The sequence below is a fragment of the Conger conger genome, chromosome 5, assembly GCF_963514075.1.
Source record: "Conger conger chromosome 5, fConCon1.1, whole genome shotgun sequence".
Taxonomy (NCBI): Eukaryota; Metazoa; Chordata; class Actinopteri; order Anguilliformes; family Congridae; genus Conger; species Conger conger.
The window spans coordinates 52,517,887-52,541,195 of NC_083764.1; the positions used below are offsets into that span (position 1 = coordinate 52,517,887).

Here is a 23,309-nt window from a genome sequence, read left to right on the forward strand (position 1 = left end):
ACATATATGCATATGTATCAAAACAATCCATCATTAATTTATGTAACATGAGTTGCATATTAAAAATCTATTTGAACTTGATATTTATTCATATGCTGTCATTTGTTGCTGTCTAATATGGGATCCTCAGGTGAGCTCTGGGGAAAGACATGTAGTAAGTATTTGTAGTGCTGTAATTGGGATGCTTCCCAGCCCTGGAGAAACATAGGTCAGTTAAGGCCTCTCTGTTCCATGTTTTATCTTGAGAGTTTGATTGTGTGAGTCCTGCTAGGTTCATTAAAACGAAGCCTTCCTGTTGAAGGAAGCTTGCAAAATCATCTTGTCAGCTTCTGTTTCCTCAACCCATCTTTCCCCCCCTCCTTCTCTCCCTCTCTTCCTTTCCACCAGGTCCAGAACAAGCCTGAAAAGAAACCGGGGACCCCACCTCCGGCCCCTGTCCCAGCGCCATCCACCCCTACCCCCCGTCCACCCACACCCCCGCCTGCCAGCAAGATAGTGGTCACACCGCCTCCCAGCTCCATACACATTCCACGCTTCTATTTCCCCAAAGGACTTCCGAACGGCTGCGCCAACTTCGACGAAGCCATCAGCAAAGTGGAGACGGCTTTCACAGAGTTCGAGGAAGAGAAGGCTGACATCTACGAAATGGGAAAGATTGCGAAGGTACGTCTCTCCCTCCAGACAAAGGCAACGAACTTAAGCACAACACAGAAGTTAAAAGTTTGGAGATATCTGCAAAAATGCATTACCTTCGTCCAAGAGTTCAGAAGCCCACTTTAGCAGTAGTGGCCACCAGGGGAATCTCAGATTTGTGTTTCCAGCTGAATTCACTCTCCAGTGCATTCACACCTTTTTCTTTTCTTCCTCACATTTGATAATGCCACAGTCCACTTTACACTTACTGTAAAAGGGCTAGAGAGAATGACTTTGTGTAACTCTTGGGTGCCCCATAGATTTTGCTCTAGAAATTGAATCTGTTACTTTATTGTAACCCTCATAATGCTTTCAAATTTCAACAACCACTGAACTTGTAATGATGTGTTAAGCTACTAAACAAATGTATAAGCCTAGGGGGTGGCTCATAACAGTTGTTGGGTTTCTTTCTACATTGATTTCCCGCAGGAATTATAAGCATCATCAGGCTCCATGTCCACCCACTAGTCCAAACCCATTCTAAAATGTAATTTATTTATTTTCTGGGAGTGGAATCTCAGAAACCACAAGGGCCTGGAACTAGTCCTTGTACATCAGAGATGTATGTTTACTTATGTACAACATCTATTTGTTTTGTGACCTAGAAATGTGTAGTTTATTTTTTTATTTATTTAATTTTATTTATTTATTTGTTAACAGAAACAATTTACCAACTGAAATCTCACTGTGGTTGGAAGTAGAGATAGCTCAGAAGCTGACCGTCGGGTTACAATAGAAAATCTGTGGAGGGAGACACTGCAGGCTTCAGTGCTAGGCGCAGGGAAAGGGGTAGGTTTGAAGGACATTGATGTGAGCCGTATCTCTTCCCCTCTCCACAGGCATGTGGCTGCCCACTCTACTGGAAGGCCCCGTTGTTCAACAGTGCTGGGGGAGAAAGGACTGGATTCGTCTCCGTTCACTCATTCATTGCGATGTGGAGGAAGTAAGGAGCCCTCGCTTATCACTGCAGATCACCTATTGAACACGTTTTTCAGTAACAGTCGCAGGGCAGTGACCTCATAGAGCTTAGTTACTACTTTCTATTGCAGCCTGTAGCATAGTAGCTAAGGCTGAGCCCTGGTGTAGTCACGATAAGATCCGCACAGCTGTTGGGCCCTTAACCCCACATTGCTCCCCACTGCTCCTAAGTTACTAGGATGGGTCAACCTCAGAGGAAAAATTACTCAATGGGGTTCAATAATGTACATAAATCTTACATTTGAATCTGCAGGTTGTTACACAGCTGCTATGACGACTCTTCCAAGTTCATTTCCTTGCTAGCAAAGCCAGGCTGCGACTACCTGGAGCAGGAGGACTTAATCCCACTGTTACAGGTAAAGAAAATCCCTGACTGGAGAATGCATGTATCCAGCTGATAGGGCTATTCTGTTAATTTTCTTTTAATATTTTTTTGACACTCATTCATGACAAAGATCTGTTCGACATTTTTCATCATTTCACTTTGACTTGTCTTCTTCACTGTCCATCTAAAGATTGCTTCGATTTGAAGCAACAGTACATTCATTTGTAATTGTATTTTGCCATGTTACATTAAAGTAGTTCACTGCTTGTTCTGTCAAAGCTATTTTAAGGGGTACATAACTTCATTGTCATTGTAAGTTAAACCCCTGGTAGTATGCTTGAAATATGTTTTAGAATGAGCCAGCTGGACCCATTTCAAACTAAACTGGCTCACCATTTTCTGTTATGCGTATACCCGACTCTTAAATTCAGAAGATCACAAGCGCCCTGAGATTATTAAAACATCTGCAGTCTGGACTTTTTGTACAATTCCTCATGCGGTACTAAATCAGTTTAATGCATGTGTTTTCTCAGAAGTGTCTCCCAAATCACCAAATCAGTTTGACGAAATCCAAAGAAAAGATGACCACATGTGTGTTTCCATCAGTGTTATATGAAATGAAAATGTCTTCATTAGTGGTGACTACAGTCTGCATCAATGGAGTGTTCACTGTTAACCCAACAATTAGTGTATTTCACATTTTCCAGAGGTTATTTAAAAAGAGTAATCCCACTGGAGCCCATGTGGGAAAAACTGTAAAATGATTCCTTGATTCCTTAATGGGTCGAGCCAGAAATTCCAGGTTTAGAAAGTAAACGTCCTCGCCAGTATTTTGTTCCAACCACCTGGATTTGCTTATTGGTATAATTCTTCAGCCAGGAGGTAGAACTAATGAGTAAAATCAGCTGACTGAGTTCATGGGTGGAAGAAACGCATGGCAGGGCTTTTGTTTTTTCACCCCTGGTAATGAGTGAAATGAAAGTGGTGGGATCCATGGTCTCAGTAAACAAGGGCAGGGAAAAACAGTCGGATTCACTGCTGCCTATGAACAGACGCCGACTGTACAAGCCACCGGGGCTTAGGTTTTCTTACGGGATATATTTTGTGGAAGGTCATGCCGAGCCACATTTGGCGACAGGTCACATTGCACGTGTCACCGGCCCTGTGGTTTGTCTGTCATTTCAGGACATCGTGGACACTCATCCAGGGCTGACGTTTCTAAAGGACGCCCCTGAATTCCATTCCCGGTACATTACCACGGTAAGCGGCGCGTCTCCTCTTCACCGGGCTGCTGTGGTGGGCGGGCGGTGTCGTGTCTGCGTGCCGGAGCCTTTCATGGGATGTACGTACAGTGGGGTCCTCTAGTCATTACTAATTATATTATCAGCTTAACAATTTGACCGAAAAGTTGAATCTTTGAAAAAATGATATTATTTTCAGAATTTCTTAGTATTTGGTATGTCCACCTTTTGCTTGAATGGCAATGTGCACTCAAGCTGGCATGGACTCCACAAATTTGTACGAAACCTGATTCATGTTATCCCAGCATTATTTGACAATGTTCCAAAGAGCATCTTGTGATGGTACTGAATGCTTGGCTTCTTGTCTTCAAGTGCCCCCATAAATCTTCAGTGGGGTTGAGTTCAGGTGATTGTGGATTGTCCATTACTCCTTGCTATTCTTTGGTCTTCAAGTATTTCTTGCTAAGCTTTCAGTTTATTTCCAGGAATACATGAGGAAAAAAAACAGATTTTCAATGTGGTCTCAGCTTTTTGACACTGTATGTGATTTGATGTAGTCAAAGGTGAAAACAGTATTCATCGTGATCCTGAAAGAGTGAAGAACATCAAGATTACGCTGCAAAAGAAGTCTCAAGTGTTTTAGTCTTGAGATTTAGTAAAGAGATTTAAAGCTTATTTTATTCTATAAAGTCAGAAATATTAGCTTGTTTGAAGTTATTGTTTGCTTGACAACTAAAATTTTCCCATTGGCGAATCTTGAAATGAGTCAAACTGTCTCAAATTTATATTTATATTTTTGTCTTGTTTTGCAAAAAACTTGAAACTTTAATTAGCAGTTTTTTTTTTTATTTCTCATTCGATATTGGCAGTTCATTGACTGGTGAATTTGATTTTTTTTTTTTTATAAATAAAATAATAATAATAATAATAATGTACACAAAATAAAAATTATGGTATGTGCAGTCCAAGAGAGAGATAAATGTACAGCTGCTTGTCAAAGTACAGCAAAGCTTACTAGAAAAGCTTACTAGAAAACTGAGCAGCTGACAGTGTGTGGAGCTGCCAAGACTCCTGCTGGGGATATCAGCATCCCTGATATCACGGAAAGAATGATCCCAGCGGCACACAAGGATGGCCATCCCTGTAAGCGCCCTTATTTAGCCACTTCCTGTAGCCATAGCCATTCACACCCTTCTTACTGGTCCTTTGGGCAGGCTTACGGACTACCGGGAAGAGTAGCTTTATTCAGACAGCGTGTGATATTCGAGGCCTACCGTCATCGCAGTCTACCTCATCTTATTTAATTCTGGCCACAGTTTACTCCGCTGACTCTAAATACCTGTGAGTGACAGAGAATCTATGCCCTTCACTGGAGACGTGAATAAATATATTGATGAAATATAATGACTGCCAAAACTTCCTTCGATTGTATTATCATGCTAAGCATTTATTTATTTGATTGTGTGATAGATTTTTGGTTGGTTTGTTGGTACCCAAAGCAGCTTTCAAGACTAATATGGCATGTGACATGAAATTTCACAGCAGGTGATATAACATTGGTGACATCAGGTGGCTTTTTAAATGATGAAAATGTCACAGGCCTATTGTTAGAAGCTGATGCCTTGTTGATAGCTGGGATTGTGGACATACCAGGAAGATGTAGTCCCCATCCACCCCATGTCGCCACGCTGTGTAACACCCTGATGACAGCCTGCATGCCTGGCATGGCCTTATCAAACAGGGGCAGCACCGCAATTCCCAGGGTGCATCTGCTATGTGACGCCTGGCTCTTCAGGAACCTATCGTAACTTCTTCCTGTCTGACACCAGGTGATTCAGAGGATATTCTACACAGTCAACCGCTCCTGGACAGGGAGGATAACCATGACTGAGATGCGCAGGAGCAACTTCCTGCAGGTGAGACCACCCACTTCCTGTACATCCATACAGTATGCTGAATATGAACATGAAATAGTAAAGTAATAAAGTGTATCTCTGTACCTGCCAGACCTTGGCCCTGCTGGAGGAAGAGGATGATATTAATCAGATCACAGACTACTTCTCCTATGAGCACTTCTATGTCATTTACTGTAAGTTCTGGGAGCTGGACACTGATCATGATCTCTTCATTGACCCGAAGGACCTGGCGAGATACAATGACCATGGTAAGTAACAGTGGTTTGCAGAAGGTTTGCTTCATGAAGCCACTGAATAAAGGGCACTACTTCACTTTCTGTACTTTCTGTGTTGTTTTTTCTTGAAAATGACAGCTTTTTAAAATGTATTTACTTAAAAAAAGTAAATACCAAATACGTGCACTAGAAAGGGTGTTAATGTTAATGCTCTTGAGCTTGCTGCTGGATATGTGCTGAAACACTTCAGGTTGAGTGCCCAACTAGACTAGCTTATGACCAGCTTGACCAGCTCAATTTTCAAGCTTTTCAAAATATTTTACTGCAGGTTACTGATACGGAACTAGAAGGAATTTGAGGACCGGGACATGCAGGGAAGTCATCAGCGTGTTTTTATGATGTCTTTTCTCCTCTTTTCCAGCCTCATCCAACAGGATAATAGAGCGTCTGTTTTCTGGAGCGGTCACCAGGTAAGATATAATATCCCGGGTGAATTTCTTAGAATGGAGAAAGATGTGAAAGCAGAAACTGACCTTGTGCCAGAGGATTTATTACTGATCTGTGGGTTTCTGCTACCCTGCTATGCCCATAAAATGTGATGTGACTGTATAGTGAAATAGCTCATAATATATCTATGTATACAGATATACCTAAATATTATGTGTGTGCATGTGTGTGTGTTGACATGAACTATGAGTTGAGCATGAGATGTATGTAAAAGGTTATTGTCGTGGAGATTTGGGAGTCCCTCTCTGTGTCCCTCACACTCTCCCTCTCTGTCCTTTCTGGTGTTCAGAGGAAACTCAGTGCAGAAGGAGGGAAGGATGAGCTACGCAGATTTTGTTTGGTTCCTCATCTCAGAAGAGGATAAGAAGAACCTCACAAGGTGCTACTCACATATACCTACACAGTACCGCAATCAACATCTTTAACATTAACACATACCTACACAGTAACTACCATCAACATCTGAAAAATTTACATGTACTTACATACCGAACTGCCACCACCAACATTCACGTATACTTCTGCATACTAGCACCATCAGTGGTTTTCACTCGCTGTGTGTCTCTCCCTCTCATAAGTGTGGAGTACTGGTTCCGCTGCATGGACCTGGATGGGGACGGAGTCCTGTCCATGTATGAGCTGGAGTACTTCTACGAGGAGCAGTGCGAGCGCATGGAGGGCATGGGCATCGAACCGCTGCCCTTCCACGACCTGCTCTGCCAGATGCTGGACCTGGTCAAGCCCGAGTGCCAGGGTGAGGCAACGACCCCGGGTGTCTGCAGTCCAGCACCGCCCCTTCTCTGTCCCTTCCCCTCTGGGGGCGACATGGCTCAGGCAGTAAGAGCAGTCGTCTGGCAGTCGGAGGGTTGCCGGTTCGATCCCCCGCCCGGGCTGTGTCGAAGTGTCCCTGAGCAAGACACCTAACCCCCATTTGCTCCTGATGAGCTGGTCGGTGCCTTGCATGGCAGCCAATCGCCGTTGGTGTGTGAGTGTGTGTATGAATGGGTGAATGAGAAGCATCAATTGTACAGCACGTTTGATAAAGGCGCTATATAAATGCCAACCATTTACCATTTACCCTCTCTCCCCGCCTGAATGTCCCCTCCCTTTTCAGACACTTGATACATTGAAGTGAAACCATATGTAGGTTTGATAGTGTTTGTTTGTAAATTAAATTTTCAAGTAGCTCAAAATGTAATATTAATGTCAAGAACCAATTAGACGTACATTTTGAATAATAACTGTGATATAGAATAGCCAGCCGGTATCCTTTTATGTGAGTATAGGGATATATACACTCAGTGAGCACTTTATTCGGTATTTATTAGACTTATTAAGTCTTCTGCTGCTGTAGCCTATCCACTTAGAGGTTTGATGCGTTGTTTGTTCAGAGATGCTCTTCTGCATACCACAAATGTACAGAGTGGTTATCTCAGTTACCGTTGCCTTCCTGTCAGCTCAAACCAGTCTAGCTATTCTCCATTGACCTCTCTCATCAGCAGAACTGCCACTCACTGGATGTTTTTTGTTTTTCACACCATTCTGAGTAAACTCTAGAAAGTTGTCTGTGAAAATCCCAGGAGATCAGCAGTTATAGAAATACTGAAACCAGCCCGTCTGGCACCAACAATCATGCCACGGTCGAAATCACTTATAACACATTTTTCCCCATTCTGATGGTTGATTTGAACATTAGCTGAAGCTCCTGACTCATATCTGTATGATTGTATACATTGCACTGCTGCCACACGATTGCCTGATTAGACAATCGCGTTAATATGTATGTGTACAGGTGTTCCCAATAAAGTGCTCAGTGAGTGTATGTAGACGGATCCATTTTGAAAAGTGGTATGGAACTCAAACCCATTTTATGTCATGAATACCAGCATGGCCATGGGGTATTTTTAGCCAGCGACCCCTAGCCGTGCCAATACTCATGACGTAACATGGGTTCTCATTCCATACTGCTTTATTAAGTCATTGAGGTCATTCGAAATTGGTAGCCCTTGTTTACAGTACATTTTCTAGCTTTACCATAACCAATTATATTTCAATATCTATTGGGACAACTGTTATATGTGGTATAAGAATAAAGACATGACCATGCCTGGTTAAGAAAAAGGGCATGACCGCGCTCTGATCGTGTTGCGACCACGCTTCTCCCCACAGGGAAAATATCCCTCCATGACCTGAAACGGTGCAGGATGGGGCACATATTCTATGACACCTTCTTTAACCTGGAGAAGTACCTGGACCATGAGCAGAGAGATCCCTTTGCAGTGCAAAAGGTATTAGCCTCGCCCATAATTCCCATCTTATCGGTCCATTTGAAAATGTGATGCTGTATTATATTTCATGAATTACATGTTTTAGTCTGTCAGGTGCAGTGTTTGATCATCCTTGGGAATATATTTGAATACATTATTCAGGAGGATCAACCCTTGAAGTGATCCATCCGTATCTACTGCATATCTGACAACAGCGTGATGGTTTGAGGCTCATTTGATACCTTGGACCCTTGATGACTTAAAGCCATTTAGCCTAGATGTGTGAATCTAGACCCACCCCCAATTCCCATAGACTTCCATTCAAATGCAAAGAGTTTTAATATCGCTTGTAGGACAACCTGAAAATAAGATATTCAGACTCTGATGATGTTGATAGGTCATGGACATCAGGAAGTCATGGCATGCAGAGGATATGCAACCAAGTATAAAACAATTTCAGTTTAATCTATGATTATGTTAATTTGTCCAATTATTTTTGAGCCCCTAAAATTGGGGGGACTATGTATAAAAAGGGCTGTAATTCCTGTCATATTCATTATTTCAATTACTTCAATATCCTGTGGTAGACAGCTAAAACAATGATAAATTTGTCCATGTCCAAATATTTATGGCCCTGATTGTACATATTATATCCGTCATATTGGACATGCTTCCATATCGTTGTGTGTTAACCCTTGTGTCGTCTTAACATTCTGTATACTCCCCTTGTCCTAAGGGTCAAAAACCCCTAAAATAAAGCAGCGTCATTGAATTTTAAACCCCAAGTCTATTTTGCATGAAGAAACAACCTGGCACTCGTCACAAACTTTGTCATGAAATTTCAAATTGAAAAAAGATCATTTAGGGGGTCTTCTTTGCTGTTAAACATAGTGCCGGGTCATTTTTAACAGCGTTAAACAGCCTGCATTGCAGCCTGCTTTGGGCATCGGAGGAAGGGTGCATTCTCAGCCGCAGGGTACTCTCTCCGTGGAGCCCTCAAACATTGGCCATTCTCTGTCTGACAGGATTTGGACAGCGAGAGTCCGGAGCCCTCGGATTGGGACAAGTATGCGGCAGAGGAGTACGAGATTCTGGTGGCGGAAGAGACGGCCAATGAGCAGCTGCAGGAGGGGTGAGGAGGCCTTTCTCTCATGAAGAACTTTATTTATTTATTATTTCATTGATTTTATCTTTTGCACGAATGTACAATGCAGGACAGTTATTCAGAACAAATACTTCATTAGGAGAGGTTTGGAAACCCCAGGGGGCTTATGCTGGAACCTCACCTAAAAAAAAAGTATATACACATTATTTTAATTGAAGGATACTAACTGAGACGTTACATTTGAAGACTAAATAGTAAGAAGTTATATATAAAATGAAATGAAAAATAAAGCATAAAATTCGTTGAAGAAAGAAAGAGAGAAAAAAAGAGAAAGTTCTACACAAAACAAACAATTGCTATGGTTTCATGATCTTACTGGGGTTTTGCTCACATTGCAGCAATGAAATTGTTAGGACCGTTGCCTGAGCTACTGTACATAAGCAACATTCTGTGTTGAAAAACAGTCACTGCACCTGATCAAAATATTGACGTGACATATGATTTCATGGCAAGTAAATTCATAAATATACTAGGCTTATATGAACTATATGATTTCTTTGTCTTGTATCCTCCATAATGTAAGTGTCTTCGATGAAAAAGCATGTTGCAGCGTCAATATTTTCCTAAATATTATTTATTGAGACTAATGTAATGAATTTGCAGGTCTTGGGATTGATACCTTGATTATTCACAGCATGATATTTACAGAAATACATTACTCGATAGTGACTGCATCTTTTTCTTCTCCCCGTTCATCATTTGTGTAGGTCATTTGAGGATGACTATGAATCCGATGAGATCACCGTCCCAACGGAAATCGGGAGTAAGATGGACAAACTTGTCATATCGGACTTATCGGCGTGATTCTCCCGAGCCCCACCTACCAGCCGCTGCCTAAGGTCCTTGTGATCACAGGAACGGAATAAAAACATCACCTTTTAAGCTACTTTTCCGTTACTCTTTGGAAGGGAATTGCGCTTTTTTCTACACTTTGAAAAGACTGTGTGTGCAATAGAACGGCTTCTAAACCAAAAGGCTTTTTTGTGTTGTGTAATATGTCTTAACATGTAGATTTAGTAAGAGCATCTTTTCTGTTAGTATCAGTTTTTTCTTCTTTGGTTTTTTTTCTCTTTCCATTCATCATAAACTGCCGGCAGATTTCCTTTTTTTCTTCGTCTTTTTTTGTAATCGGGGGTTAAATTATTAGTTATTTAACAGCTGTGGATCATCTGGTTTGAGAGAGCCACATTATGCCCCAGAAATATCTGCATCTCCCAGCTGTGGTTGTGAAGTTTTTTATTAGATTGTTCCCAGATTCTGTACAATATTTATGTTTTGTTGTTTTTCTTTGTTTTTTAAACAATGGTGTTTCGAGTTTCAACTCTGTGCTAGAATATTAGTCATTCATGGCAAACATTTTCAACCTCATCTGGGTCATTATGGTATGATCTCTACTGTAACATGGGTTTTGTTTTGTTTAACTTGTTATTATATACGCATGGAACACGGGGTGTGAAATGTGAACACTTGAATGTTCTCACTGCAATCAAAATGGTTTCAATTCGATATCACATATAACTTGTTCTTTTCCGCCACCCAGTGGTCATATATAGTATCGTGGAGAAGCTGGCCAAGGTCCAGTATCTCGTAAGAGGTCATTTTTTCACAAGTCTGAAAAGTGTAGTCCGTTTAATAGACTGCCTGTATTATGTACACAAAACATATATGTTACAGTGTAGTAAAGTTGATGTTTTGTTTTTAATAGAAATAGCAAAACATTATTTACACACGATTCCAGACACCATCTCAGTCTTTGTTTCGGTGATTCTTAATATATTTGACTAGATCTGACAAAAGAACAGCCTCTATAGGCTATTATAGCTGTATATCGGTTGTGAAAAGACTAGCCAATATGCAAAAAAAAAAAATCCTGATTTGAAATCAGTGTTATCTTTTTTACTGTCTTATGTGGCTTGAAGAGTGAAATATTTCAAGATAACATTATTTTTTCAGAAAACGGATCTGTAAAACTTAGCATTATGGGTAGCGGAAATGAAGACACGGTCATTATCGTCAGACGTTGGCAACAAAAACGTAGGGTCAACAAAGACGGCAACAAAATTTTCATATTTTTTTCTATGCATATTCATACTCTAGGTCCGAATGAAGCAAAGTAAAATGTTTGTTGTACAGGTACATCCTGAAAGCTCACATGTAAATAAGAGGTAAATAGATCATCATTGTTTTAAGGTACTATTTATTTCCCTATATGTTGCAAAACCTTCCGCTCTGATTTGCTTACAATTAAGCCTGGTAGATGGTGTCAAAACAGATTATTGCACTGTGTTTAGTTCACAGCATGTAGTGCGCATTGCTGGTGGACACCTCAGTTTAATAATATTATACACGGTACCTGTACTCCGTCTTGTCAATAATGTGACCCCTGTCTCAGGAGTAGCCAGTCACAGCGAATCACACATGAAATGATATGCATACAAATTATAAACAAATGTCTCCTTATTGTTCCACTGCCTTAATTCCGCGATGCGCGTTCACACTGTGACATAAAGAGGTGGATCTCTGAGCACGCCCTATATGTATTGGGTGTGTGCTCCCTGTAGATTCGAAGCTCCCCGGTCATTTTTTTCCATTGCGTTTTCTCGGTAACCAGCAGTCAACTGGTGACCTCTGCTTTTTCTCACCACTTCATCCTCCTTGAAAAACTTTTAATCTAATATCAGGTATCAATAAAATAGTTTCCCGTCCAGTCCCTCACCACTTGTTACTGTGCACAAGTTTTTGTAATTAGTGTAAGATATATTGCAAGGACGTTGTAACAGGCCTATATGCAGCAGCTCTAGTTAGTACAAAAGTTTTTAATGTTCCAAGAATTTTTCTAATAGCCACTGTAAATCTCTTTGTATTGTATTTCCCAAGTGAACTTCTCTGCCACTGAGTGGCACAGGGTTTTTAAATTATAATTGTTCTATTACTGCCAGTGTTATATGTACATCAAGCTTAATGGGTGGAATTTTACGATGAGTTCTGTCTGAATTCACTGTACGAAGACAATCAACTGGACGTTTTACGAGGATGTTTGATGTTGACGTAGCACTTCTTGTTTAGCTGAGGTAACTCTCGAGGCAATAAAACTGCTGTAATGATGATAGCGTATCGAGGAGATATTTTACAAAAAAAGCCTAAATCAAAACTTGATATTAACGTTTTAAAGTATGTGATTTGTACCACTAATATTCTAGTTCTATGCAACTCATGGTCTACAGGAAAGGCAGCTGTGAATAAGATGAACTGACTGCTGAAACCGGGAACCTTTTCGTCTCACTCATGTGTCCCTTTGAGTTCTAAATGTATTTGCAATCTCTAGTGTATGTAGGCCGATGTATTTTTATTTCATTTTTTTGCAGACGATAAGGAGTTGATGGGTCCCCCAATATGACGTATCCTAACTATACTGTGCTTGTGTTTCGCATGGCTTTTTCCCTTTGAAATTCTAAAATAAAGACATTTTAAAGTTGTAGCCTACGTTTTCACTTGAAGAAATCGTGTTTTATTTATTTACTGAATACGCGGAAAAATAATCGGTACCAGCCACGGTATAGGCTAATGTAGGTAGATTATCAGACAACCGGCAATGTCATGTTACAGCCTCCTACATCTAAAAAGTGAAGATGTCTTCCACCCATGTAGCAGGACGCGAAACATAGCCCACCAGGGTAGACTGTGCTGAAAGGGTTCGACCGGAAATACCGACTAAATTAAAACACATTTGAAGAAATTATTGGTGCAAGGGAAATCTGGGTGGGTCAGTTGCGGTTCTTTGAACCCGGTAGGAGTAGGCTACGCAAGGCGAACCTTTCCCTGCTTGCTCCAGACTGCTTAATGGAGAGTTTATGGCTCTCCCTAAGCGGGATAAAAGCGTCTTTCTTTTTAGTCTTCCACACCTACACGCCAGCAAACAGCGAAGAAGCAGTCCATAGATCTTATCATGAAGTTCTTGTGTACACAGCGACTATAGCGTGTGTGCTGACGACTGTTTCCGAGGAACCCAGAGGCCGCGAAACTGGCGGTCACACACGGAAACACTATATTTTACTCAAAGTGGAGGAATTTGGCTACAATGGTGGACTTATTCCGCTGCGTTGGGGGGAGTCAGTTGGCTTTCGGCATTATTAGTTTGATGTCAGGGATCTTTGCTTTCTTTCCTGTGGCCAGCTACAAGCCGTGGTATATAGGATGGAGCACCAAAATTTCCGCTCCAGTTTGGACAGGATTGCTGGTGGGTATCTAATGAATGAACAAGTGATGAAATGATCAGGTGTAAAGACTTGTCCTGCTTCAGAGCCGCATTGGTTTCAGCTCCAGCTGAGCTCGAGAAATGAGAGATTTTAAGTTCTGCAAATCCTCTACAAATCAGGGGGTTTTTTTTCTCCATAAATTTAGTTTCCCAACCATTTGTACTTTTAAAAATGTAGTGTAGCAGTATCAACACTGAGCAGATACTATAGTCATGGGTAATGATTGGTAGAGGCATACATCAATAAAATAACACATGAGAATATTGATAAAATGCACAATGTTTGCGAACCTTTTTCCTTCAGCATCCATACACTTCCAATACACAATTCTGGTGCATTTACAATGACCGTAGTTCTGTGAAATGTCATAAACTAGACACCAGACCAGTGATTTAGTTCAGGCTTGCAGAATTTAGTAACCGTACTTAATGTTGCTTCAATTAAATAATACGGTTTATAATTCAGTACCAGTTATGTAACCGAGTGTAATTTCTGAAACACTAGCATTAACATACATCCCAATGCAGTGTGTGCCATATGAAAACAAATCATTAACAGCTATTGAAAAAAATATTATCGTATTTGAACAAATTGCTTACTGTCTAGTATTTAAGTACAAATAAACCAAAAACAATAATAACCCTGCTCTTTTTTTTCTCCAGGCAATAATTGCTGGAACATGTGCACTGGTGGCAAATAAAGAGCAAAAGAAAAAGTCAATGGTAAATACTGATAGCGTGACTGTACTTGTGCATATTGGGACCTTTAAATTTTCCAAAACCATTTCACACTTAATAAAGTATTCACAAACTGATTCAATGCACCATGAAGTGTTGATACAGTGAGGTGTAACCAATATATCGTTAAAATCATGTGTAATAGTCATTCCTCTATGTCAGCCATTTCTAAATTACAACTTTTTATAAATGCTTTACAAATTAGTCCATTACACATTACATTAGTCCACATATAAATGCTGTATAAATGGTATCCTAATGATAGATAGATCATTACATTTATATAGTTTTATATAGACACTCAAAGCGCTAACAGTGATGAAACTTGTCTCAACCACCACCAATGGGTAGCACCCACCTGGGTGATGCACAGCTGCCATTTTGCACCAGACTACTCACCAGATACCAGCTGAGGTGGAGAGGGAGAGAACAATGTTTTTGCCAATTGAATCAGGGGATGATTAGGTGGCAGGTTCAAATAGCCAGGGCTGGGAATTTATCCAGGACACCAGGGAACCCCCCTACTCTTTACAAATAGTGCCATGGTCTTTAATGACCACAGTGAGTCAGGACACACCAACAACACTTCCAGCTGCAACTTTTTCCTGGAGGACTCCCATCCAAGTATTTACCAAGCCCGCACCTGCTTAGCTTCAGCCATTTGGCAGGAGCTGGATGCATGATGGTATGGCTGCTAGCCTAAAAACATGTTATGAATGCTTTTTTAACACCTTATGAAGTTAGAATGATTCATTCTAGAATACCTCCCCCCCCCCCCAAGCTGATGGTTGTTTGTTGGCCACACACAATAAATACTCATGAGTAGGCCTATAGTTCCTTTCACAGAAATACAGCTGTTAGCAGGCTACATGCTGTACAGTACAAGTGCTTGGTTGATAGTCGTACAGCCACTATCCATGGTGGGTGTGAATATGTGCATAGCATTCTTTAGGTGCACTCTTGCTGTCCTTGCACCTGAATTGTAAATGTATTAAGGCTAATCCCTGTGACTGTGGTGTTTCAGTGGGAACTGTGCTACACATTCTCCATCTTCTGCACCGTGGCCTGCCCCATGCACTTTGCGGTCGCCGTGGTTTCCATAATGCTCGGGCCGTACTGTTACTACTCGTTCTTCGGCGGTGTGGGGACCGAATACCTGGGCTATGCGGTGGTGTTCCCCTTCCCGTACCTGAGGTTCCCAGGCCTGTGCCTGGACCCACTGCACTATGAGGGGTACCATCTCACCCTACAGGCAGCAGATCTGCTCTGCAGCACGGCTATCTTCATCCTCTCCCTCACCGTTGTCATCACGCTAACCCTCAGGCTGCTTCGCTCAGGACATGTAAATGTAAGGGCTGCGTGAGTGTAACATCCTGCTCTGTGTGTGTGTGTGTGTGTGTGTGATGTGTGCACGTGCATGTGCATGTGTGTGTGTGATCTGTGTGCACATGCATGCGTGTGTGTATGTGTGTGTGTGTGTGTGTGTGATGTGTGCACATGCATGTGTGTGTGTGTGTGATGTGTGTGCACGTGCATGTGTGCCCTTGCTTGAGATAGCAGTTGTCTTCGAGTAGTATGTTCATCCCCATTTCTCAAATTCAGTAGTAATTCTCAGTGTGTACATCGTGGAAAGTAATACCAGGGGTGGAAAGTCCAGGGGTCAGAAAGTAAAAGTCCTGCTATGCATTTCTTCCACCCATGACCTCAGCCAGCTTGTTTGACTAATTAGTTCTACCTGGCTGAAGAAGTGTGCCAATTGGGAAATCCAGGTGATTGGAACAAAATACCGGGGATGACTTTTACTTTCTGAACCTGGATTTTCCACCTCTGAATAATACATACATTTTATCTACTATGTATTTCCATTTAGGATAGACAATAGTTCTTCAGTCTGTGTAAGAATATCCTGTTGTCATGATTGATACAATTCCCTTTATATTTTCACAGAAAATCTAGTCTTCTGATGCTGGCCTTTTGCCCTTAATTATCAGCCTGCGAGGGACATTACAGTATCAGCCTATAGTATCTCCTCATTGGGATAGGACTGTCCATATTAATGGAGGGGAATTTCTGATGCAAGAAATAGCTGACATTTGGATTAAAGACTCACGGTGTTACCTTATGGATGGTCTTGGATGCTATTTTCAAATCAGAAAATAAACTTGGTGTTAAACAGAGACCCATCTGTGAGATATCTTTCATTTATGCAGTGCAGCCATTTTTATTTATTCATCAAATAAAAACTTCAAACAGTTTGCCTAATGTATGAAAGGCTCACAAAATAATCACAATGCATTCCAGATTCAATTATGCTTTGTTTACAAAACTTATCTTGGATTTTATTTGAAAAAATATTTGGTTATTTGAAAATTGGAAAATGAACTGAATGTATCTGAGACGGGTGCGTGGGGGTTGGACCCAAAATGCACGACTCAGAAACAATAGTAAAATAAAGTCCCGTTAGGGCTTTATTCGGGACGAGTCCCAGGAGCGTAGTCAACACAAGCAAAGTCCATACACGAAGATCCAGCCAAACAAATACAAAACAAACAAAAAGCACGGTGCCGAGGGAAGAGGCAATCTCGTAGTCGGTAGGCGTGCAGGGAGGTCCGGTAGCAGGAGAGCTGTCAGCGGGGCAGATGAACAGGCGGACGGCAGGCAGAGGCGTAGTCGTGGGCGAAGCGGGAGTCGAAACCATGAAACAATCAGCGGGGCAAAAGTACAAAAACGGTAGGCGGGGACGTAGTCAAGAAACAAACGAAGGTCACAAAACAGAAATCAATAATCAATAGTCGATGACGGGCTTGGATCGTAACGTGTAATCAAAACAGTAAATGCTCAAGAGTTGCGTGGAAAACAGAGGCAGACAATTTCGCAGTGAACAGTTGCGCGACTGGGCTATAAATGCAGGTGTAGACAGGTGTAGACAATTAGTTAGAGCGTAGCAAGGAAATGGAAAACAGGTGCGATGGATGACAAGTTTAACAAGGAGATTAGTAATCGTTAGTAATAAACCTATCCTGCCCTAGCATTAGTAAATTAGTAAATGACATGCACGAGAAACGTAAGGTAACATGAACACATGATTAGTTTGTTAGTCTCTACCCAATCCTGATCTAGCGTTAGTAGTTTTCGTAAATAGACAAATAGAAACAATTAGGAAGTGAATGACAGAAGGAGAGAGAGAGAAAAGGCGGAACGCAAGGTTTGCGGAAAAACATGTAAAAGTGTATGCATAACAACGACCAGTTAACGTAACAATAAACATGCATCAAAACATAACACAAAGCGAAACTAAGACGATAATCACTCAACATAACCAGGTAATAAAATCGTACGAAAACATAACTAGACATGACAAGAAAATAAATCGTAACGAAACATAACTAAACAACATGACGAACCTAGACAACATAATACATGATAAGACACTATGTGACTAAGACAACATAAATAAACATAAATCAACATAAAACATGGCGAGACAGACCTGAAACGTGACAGTATCCCCACCAGAATTGTCCGAGCAATAGAAAGCACAAAAGATACATTTACATAACGGATGCTTGAGGTCAGTACTACTATTGTTTTTCTCATCGGGCTGATTCTCCATAGGCCTTTAATGTCACCAACTGGACACAGACTGCACTCACCTGGTGTGTCAGGTTTAAATCAGTCCCTGATTAGAGGGGAGAACTGGAAATTGTCCTTATGGCCCATATTTCAGTATCCCTGATTTATAGTTTTGCCGTTTAGCAGATGTTCTTATCCAGAGTGATTTACACAGCTTACATTCTTTAAAATCAATCAATTTATGGGTCAAGGGTTAATGGGCAGTGAGACGTTCTGTTATTTTCCATTCCACAATTTCACCAACAGAGGGCGCACATTGTACAATCGCAGGAATGTTCAACTCAACACGACTCGGCAATCAAACTGAGCTGTTCTAAGAACAATTTTCTTCCCTGCCCATTTCCTAAGCGTTATACTTTTCGTCAACTATTTTATCACACATTTTTTTTCTGATATGCAACAGTTACATTTGAATAGGGATGGTGAAATGGTTTTTAAAAAAAAAAACACAAAAAAACGTGGGTATATTGTCAGTGGATATAGCCGAATCGTAGTTTTTTAGCAGACAGTTTGAAATGGTTGTATTTCCTCCTGAGGGAAAATGAAACGGCGGAGTGGAAGTTTTATTTTTCCATCTGAAGCGTCTCCGGTGCGCCCTGTGCCTTGTGAGCCCTGATCCATGCGGTGGCTGTCTGTGATTAGGTGATTAGAAGTCTGCTGCGGTTTTTCCATCCTGGAGCAAGGCGTATATCCGTGCAGACGTCACGCCTCGATGAAGCCGCTCAGAAACTGGGACAGGCAACAGCGCCCTGTACCTCTGGCACGGCTCGCCGTGTGTTCAGCCATTCTTTAATGAAGTCTGTTCTCATCCTGTCACGCTCGTGTAAAACTCTACAGAGAGCAGGGGGAGAGCGAGAGGCAGACGTGAATCTTCTTGTCGAGTCTGCTGACTTGTGTTCGAATGCTTGCAAAACTTCAGACGCTGAGAGTTCCATCACAATCAGTGTGAGACGTGCATAGGCCTAATTCTTGATGCTCTCAACAGAAGACTTACTTAAATCTAAGCACACCATCATAAGTTTGATTATGATTTGTATATGATAGTATATGATATATGATTAGTTACTACATGATAATGCATTTTCTGTCAGCAGTCTGAAGTAATGTAAAAAGAAAAAGGTATGTAAATGATATAAAGAGGAGTTAAATGTGTTATTTAAGTTAAAGTACAGATATTATAATTAAAACAACTCCAGTTAAAGCAAATAGTTCCCAGTGTAACACTATGTGATTAAAGTATCTGCTTTAAAACTTAATTAAGTACCAAAAGTAGAGGTACCCTATTACCAGCCCCACTGTCCAGTCACTCTTCTTTCAAACTGAGAGTGTTGGATGCCTGATAGTGATGAATTCTTACCTGAGGTCCCTTGGCTGTCGTGTCTCTAATGGACTGAGAACGGTAGGATCCCATTAGTGAGCTCTTAGACTGCACTGTGTCTGCCAGCAGTCAAATCCTTGATCTTTTTTCCCAGGGTCAACATAAAAATAGACAATGAGTTCACTGAGCAATGCTTGACCCGATTGATCACAGGAATTGCTATTTATCAATGAGGCAGGGAAACCACTTGGTGACATTCTGGCTAATTATGCATTGGGCCACACGGTTCCTGGCCAAACCATGGCACAAGCTAAATTTGACCCGGGTCAGATCCCTGCAGTCTATACTAATTCCCATGTGGGAATCAGTGATTCACCAATCTTTGGACTGTCTCGTTTAGACTGTCTAGTTTTTCAGGGGCCAGCTGATCAACATACCAGGATTATTGGCACAGGACAGCCTGGCTGGTACTCTGCATTTTCTACTAATTCCACCAAGCTTTTATCAACACAAGAATGTAAATAATAAACCACAAGCTTCCCAGTGAGGCTTTTTAATCTCAATGTTTGTCCATATTGCATTCAGTTGCTTGCTTATTGTGGATATCTATAAGAGGGAAGGGGCTGGAACCTTCTGGAGAATAAAGAAGTACAAAGGACCAAAGCAGCTCAGAAGCTGACCATCTGATTTGTATATAAAACATCTGTATCATGTTCCACAGCTGCAAGACCCCTGGTCATAGTTGGCCAATATCCCCAGTTTCAAGCTAGCACTATCTGGGCTACATTGCTCAATGTGCTCTCATGGTAAACACGCCTAGCAACAAAACCAGGTTTTTCTGAATCCACACTGGAGGAAAGGTACTTTCGAAGAGTAAAATGTCCCCTATCAGAGTAAGCACATGGAGGATGGTGGCCCAGCTGAGGGGTAGCATTAAGAGTAATACAAAGTGCAGAGGCTACCACTTTGCAGGCTCTCTCAAGAAAAAAGCTCTCCCAAATAAAAGCCTTGAAATAGTTCTCATCCAGTGTGAGAAACCCAATTACGGTAAAGAAGAGAGATTTGGTAGACTATCTAGGAAAAACAAAGCACAAATCTCGCACCACCAGAGGAAACAGTGCCTGCATGAAGAAATGCATATAATGCAATTCAATTCTGGAGTTTTTCCACTTTTTGTGCAAGATGAAAGGTCTTCAGTGGAGAGTAAATACTTTAGAAGTGAGAGAGAGGGAGGGAGAGAAAGAACGAGGGGAGGAGAGAGAGCAGCTGGGAGCTGGAAAATCCAGAACATATGTTTTGGGTACGAGTCAATGACGAGAACAATCCAGTCAGACATTTATTCCATTGAAGGGACTTTTAATTGACCATGGCAATGGACCATCTGACCACCAACCACCCCCACCTTTCCCTTTATCTCTGTTTGATAGCAGAAGAAATCCTTGTATACGGAATACTTTTGATGAAAAATTCCTAATGAAAAAATGGAAAATCTCAGCACTGCCGTCATCTCAGGGCCACGGATGTTTCAGTGCTTAGTCATCAGAATACCGTCCAGCTTAATTACATGCAACAAGGAGTCGCACTGGAACATTTTTCCTAATCCCCTCCTCTGAGCTGTGTTTAAAACACATGTGCGCAGATGTTAAAAAAGCATATCTGCGTTGTTAAATGTTTAAATGGCTTTGGAAAAAATTGCCAGTGGGTTCTCTCTCCCTCCGAAATGAGGGGCTTGTGTGAGCAGCCGTCTGGGGTACACTACATTTTCATATAGGAGACATAGACATCTGTGGAATGTAATGTTATTATTACAGGACACATCCTGTTGGTGGCAGCAAGTCACATGTATTACTGGTCACAGTCATTGCCAACAAAAAAATAAACATAGGCATAGTCATTTCATTGGTCCTGGTTTTTCAATTCACAATTAAATTACCAATCACATTACTCATCTACATTAATTTCTGGAGGTGACTGTTTCAAGGTATGTTCTTACAAAGTAAAAGATCTTGAAGATATATTTACGTATATTTGTCATAATAACAGTGCACTTGCATTGTTTGAAATTTCCTTAATTCAAAATTGTACTTATTATATGCATTTAAATAAATTAAAGCTACAGGAAGCATATTGAATTCTGATGTCCTATTATTCATTCATTCATTCATTATCCTAACTACATGTCTTTGGACTGTGGGAGGAAACCCACGCGAACACGGGGAGAACACACAGAGAGGCCCCGGCCGACCGGGATTTTAACCCAGGACCTCCTTGCTGTGAGGTGGCAGTGCTACCCACTGCACCATCCGTGCTGCCCTGATGTCATATTATGATTTATAATAATATTGTTGTTGTTGTTGTTATTATTATTATTATTATTATTATTATTATGAACCCAAAACATTTTCCATCTCTCTTTCCCTCTCTCTCTATCTGTCCTTTACACATACACCAACTTCATGCACCTGATGTAGGGGCTCAACCTTAAGTCCAAAAAGTAATTAATATCAACAAAATGCAGCAGCATGCATGGACAGCACACACGCCACATCCTTCAAATATAATGAACTGCAAACAGATCTATTTTGGGTTGCTCTCCTCATACCAGCCTGACCCCTTATTGCTTCCTGTTAGCCTTTTGTACTTGTCAAAAAAGCAAACTGCAGGAAACAGTAATTACTCCCTAAATGCTCGGCATTGCATGGCTTTAGTCTTGAGTGAATGAGTGCACCAATTCTTTAGTCTTAATTGAATACGTGCACCAATTCTTTAGTCTTGACTGAATGCATGCACCAAATCTTTAGTCTTGTCTGAATGCGTGCACCAATGTTTTAGTCTTGAGTGTATGCGTACAACAATTCTTTAGTCTTAAGTGTATGTGTACACCAATTCTTTAGTCTTGAGTGTATGCATGCACCAATATTTTAGTCTCGAGTGTATGCATGCACCAATTCCTGCACTGGCTGTTTTCTGCCTTGCTTTGTCAGGAGAATAAAAGGTGGACAAGAAGCAAGTTGGTTGGGCTAGAATTATGGAAATATCCTTGGGACAAATTCTCTTTCCACACAATGTGCCCAAGGTTTTCTACCACTATGCTGACTCAATGATATTGCATGAGCCATTTATTTTACTCTGCTCTGATGCCTTCAGTGAATAATCCTCATTTCCAATTACCCTTGTGCTTTGTTGTAAAAGATTGCACGTTTTTGTTTTTCCATGTTTTTTTCTGATTATCTTAGTGTGGTTTGTTTTATTAGCATAGTCTGGTTTAGAGAAAAAACCTTCATATTTCTTAAATCTGGGTCCGTGTAAAGCTTTTTTACTCCTTCCGTGTGGCACAGAAAACGATATCCCAAAATATCCAGATTACCATGCTGATTAAGAACAAATTCAGCATGTTCTTCAGCAAAAAACAGCAAAGCATTGTTCATCAGCCAGTACTCTTTTACTGACATTTTTACTCTCTATTAATAGAAGTCCAGCAGTGCTATTCCTCTATTATGGTCAGTATGGTATGGGCCATTACCGTTCATAATGGTGTACTTACCCATTGATATCAAAAATGGGAAAGGTCAGGATTTTGAATGGTGTGGCCAATACCTAATGTTGTTAACACTGGTGGACAGAAGTGATCAAGGCAGGCAGTGGTCAAATCCAGCAGACAAGTATATCCAGGGAAATCAGGTACGTTATAGACAAACAGGCAAAGTCCAAAACTGGGAAGTCAGTCCAATGACAGGGCAAAGGTGTAGAAACAAGAAATAGAAGAAATACAAGAAATAGAATCCAAAAGGCCAGGCAGAGTTTGATAACAGATATTTGCAAAAAAATGAATAGAACAGAAAACAGACAGGAAAATAGGCTAGCAACAGAACAGTGCAAGCGTAACAATGACGGACTAGCCAAGGACAGGACAATCAGGCGGGTATAAATATACTCACAAATGAACTAAACGATCAACGGGTGTGGGTGCTGCGGAACAGATGAGGAGACACAGGTGAAATGAATAACAGACTGAAGGGACTGTGAAAAGAAAGAGAGGACCAGAGACACGAGCACAG

At 41.1% G+C, this 23,309-nt stretch overlaps 2 protein-coding genes across 3 annotated transcripts in view; both read left to right on the forward strand.

The window, feature by feature from the left end:
• ppp2r3a (protein phosphatase 2, regulatory subunit B'', alpha) overlaps nt 1–12,785 on the forward strand; it is an 82,704-nt gene extending 69,919 nt beyond the window's left edge. For both annotated transcript variants that reach the window (XM_061242113.1, XM_061242114.1), the window contains 12 exons: nt 388–663; nt 1,533–1,636; nt 1,925–2,027; nt 3,182–3,256; nt 5,067–5,153; nt 5,245–5,401; nt 5,790–5,838; nt 6,165–6,254; nt 6,454–6,629; nt 8,045–8,163; nt 9,168–9,274; nt 10,015–12,785. In XM_061242113.1, coding sequence (XP_061098097.1) covers nt 388–663; nt 1,533–1,636; nt 1,925–2,027; nt 3,182–3,256; nt 5,067–5,153; nt 5,245–5,401; nt 5,790–5,838; nt 6,165–6,254; nt 6,454–6,629; nt 8,045–8,163; nt 9,168–9,274; nt 10,015–10,111 — 1,440 coding nt within the window. In that variant the 3' untranslated portion in view covers nt 10,112–12,785. The remainder of the gene's footprint in view (nt 1–387; nt 664–1,532; nt 1,637–1,924; nt 2,028–3,181; nt 3,257–5,066; nt 5,154–5,244; nt 5,402–5,789; nt 5,839–6,164; nt 6,255–6,453; nt 6,630–8,044; nt 8,164–9,167; nt 9,275–10,014) is intronic.
• A 304-nt stretch (nt 12,786–13,089) lies between these two features.
• Nucleotides 13,090–16,373, forward strand: LOC133127931 (transmembrane protein 212-like). Its single transcript, XM_061241062.1, has 4 exons — nt 13,090–13,544; nt 14,226–14,285; nt 15,325–15,648; nt 16,248–16,373. The coding sequence occupies exons 1-4, from the start codon at nt 13,386–13,388 to the stop codon at nt 16,254–16,256; spliced, it is 552 nt and encodes a 183-aa protein (XP_061097046.1). The 5' UTR covers nt 13,090–13,385; the 3' UTR covers nt 16,257–16,373.
• The last annotated feature ends 6,936 nt before the right edge of the window (nt 16,374–23,309 follow it).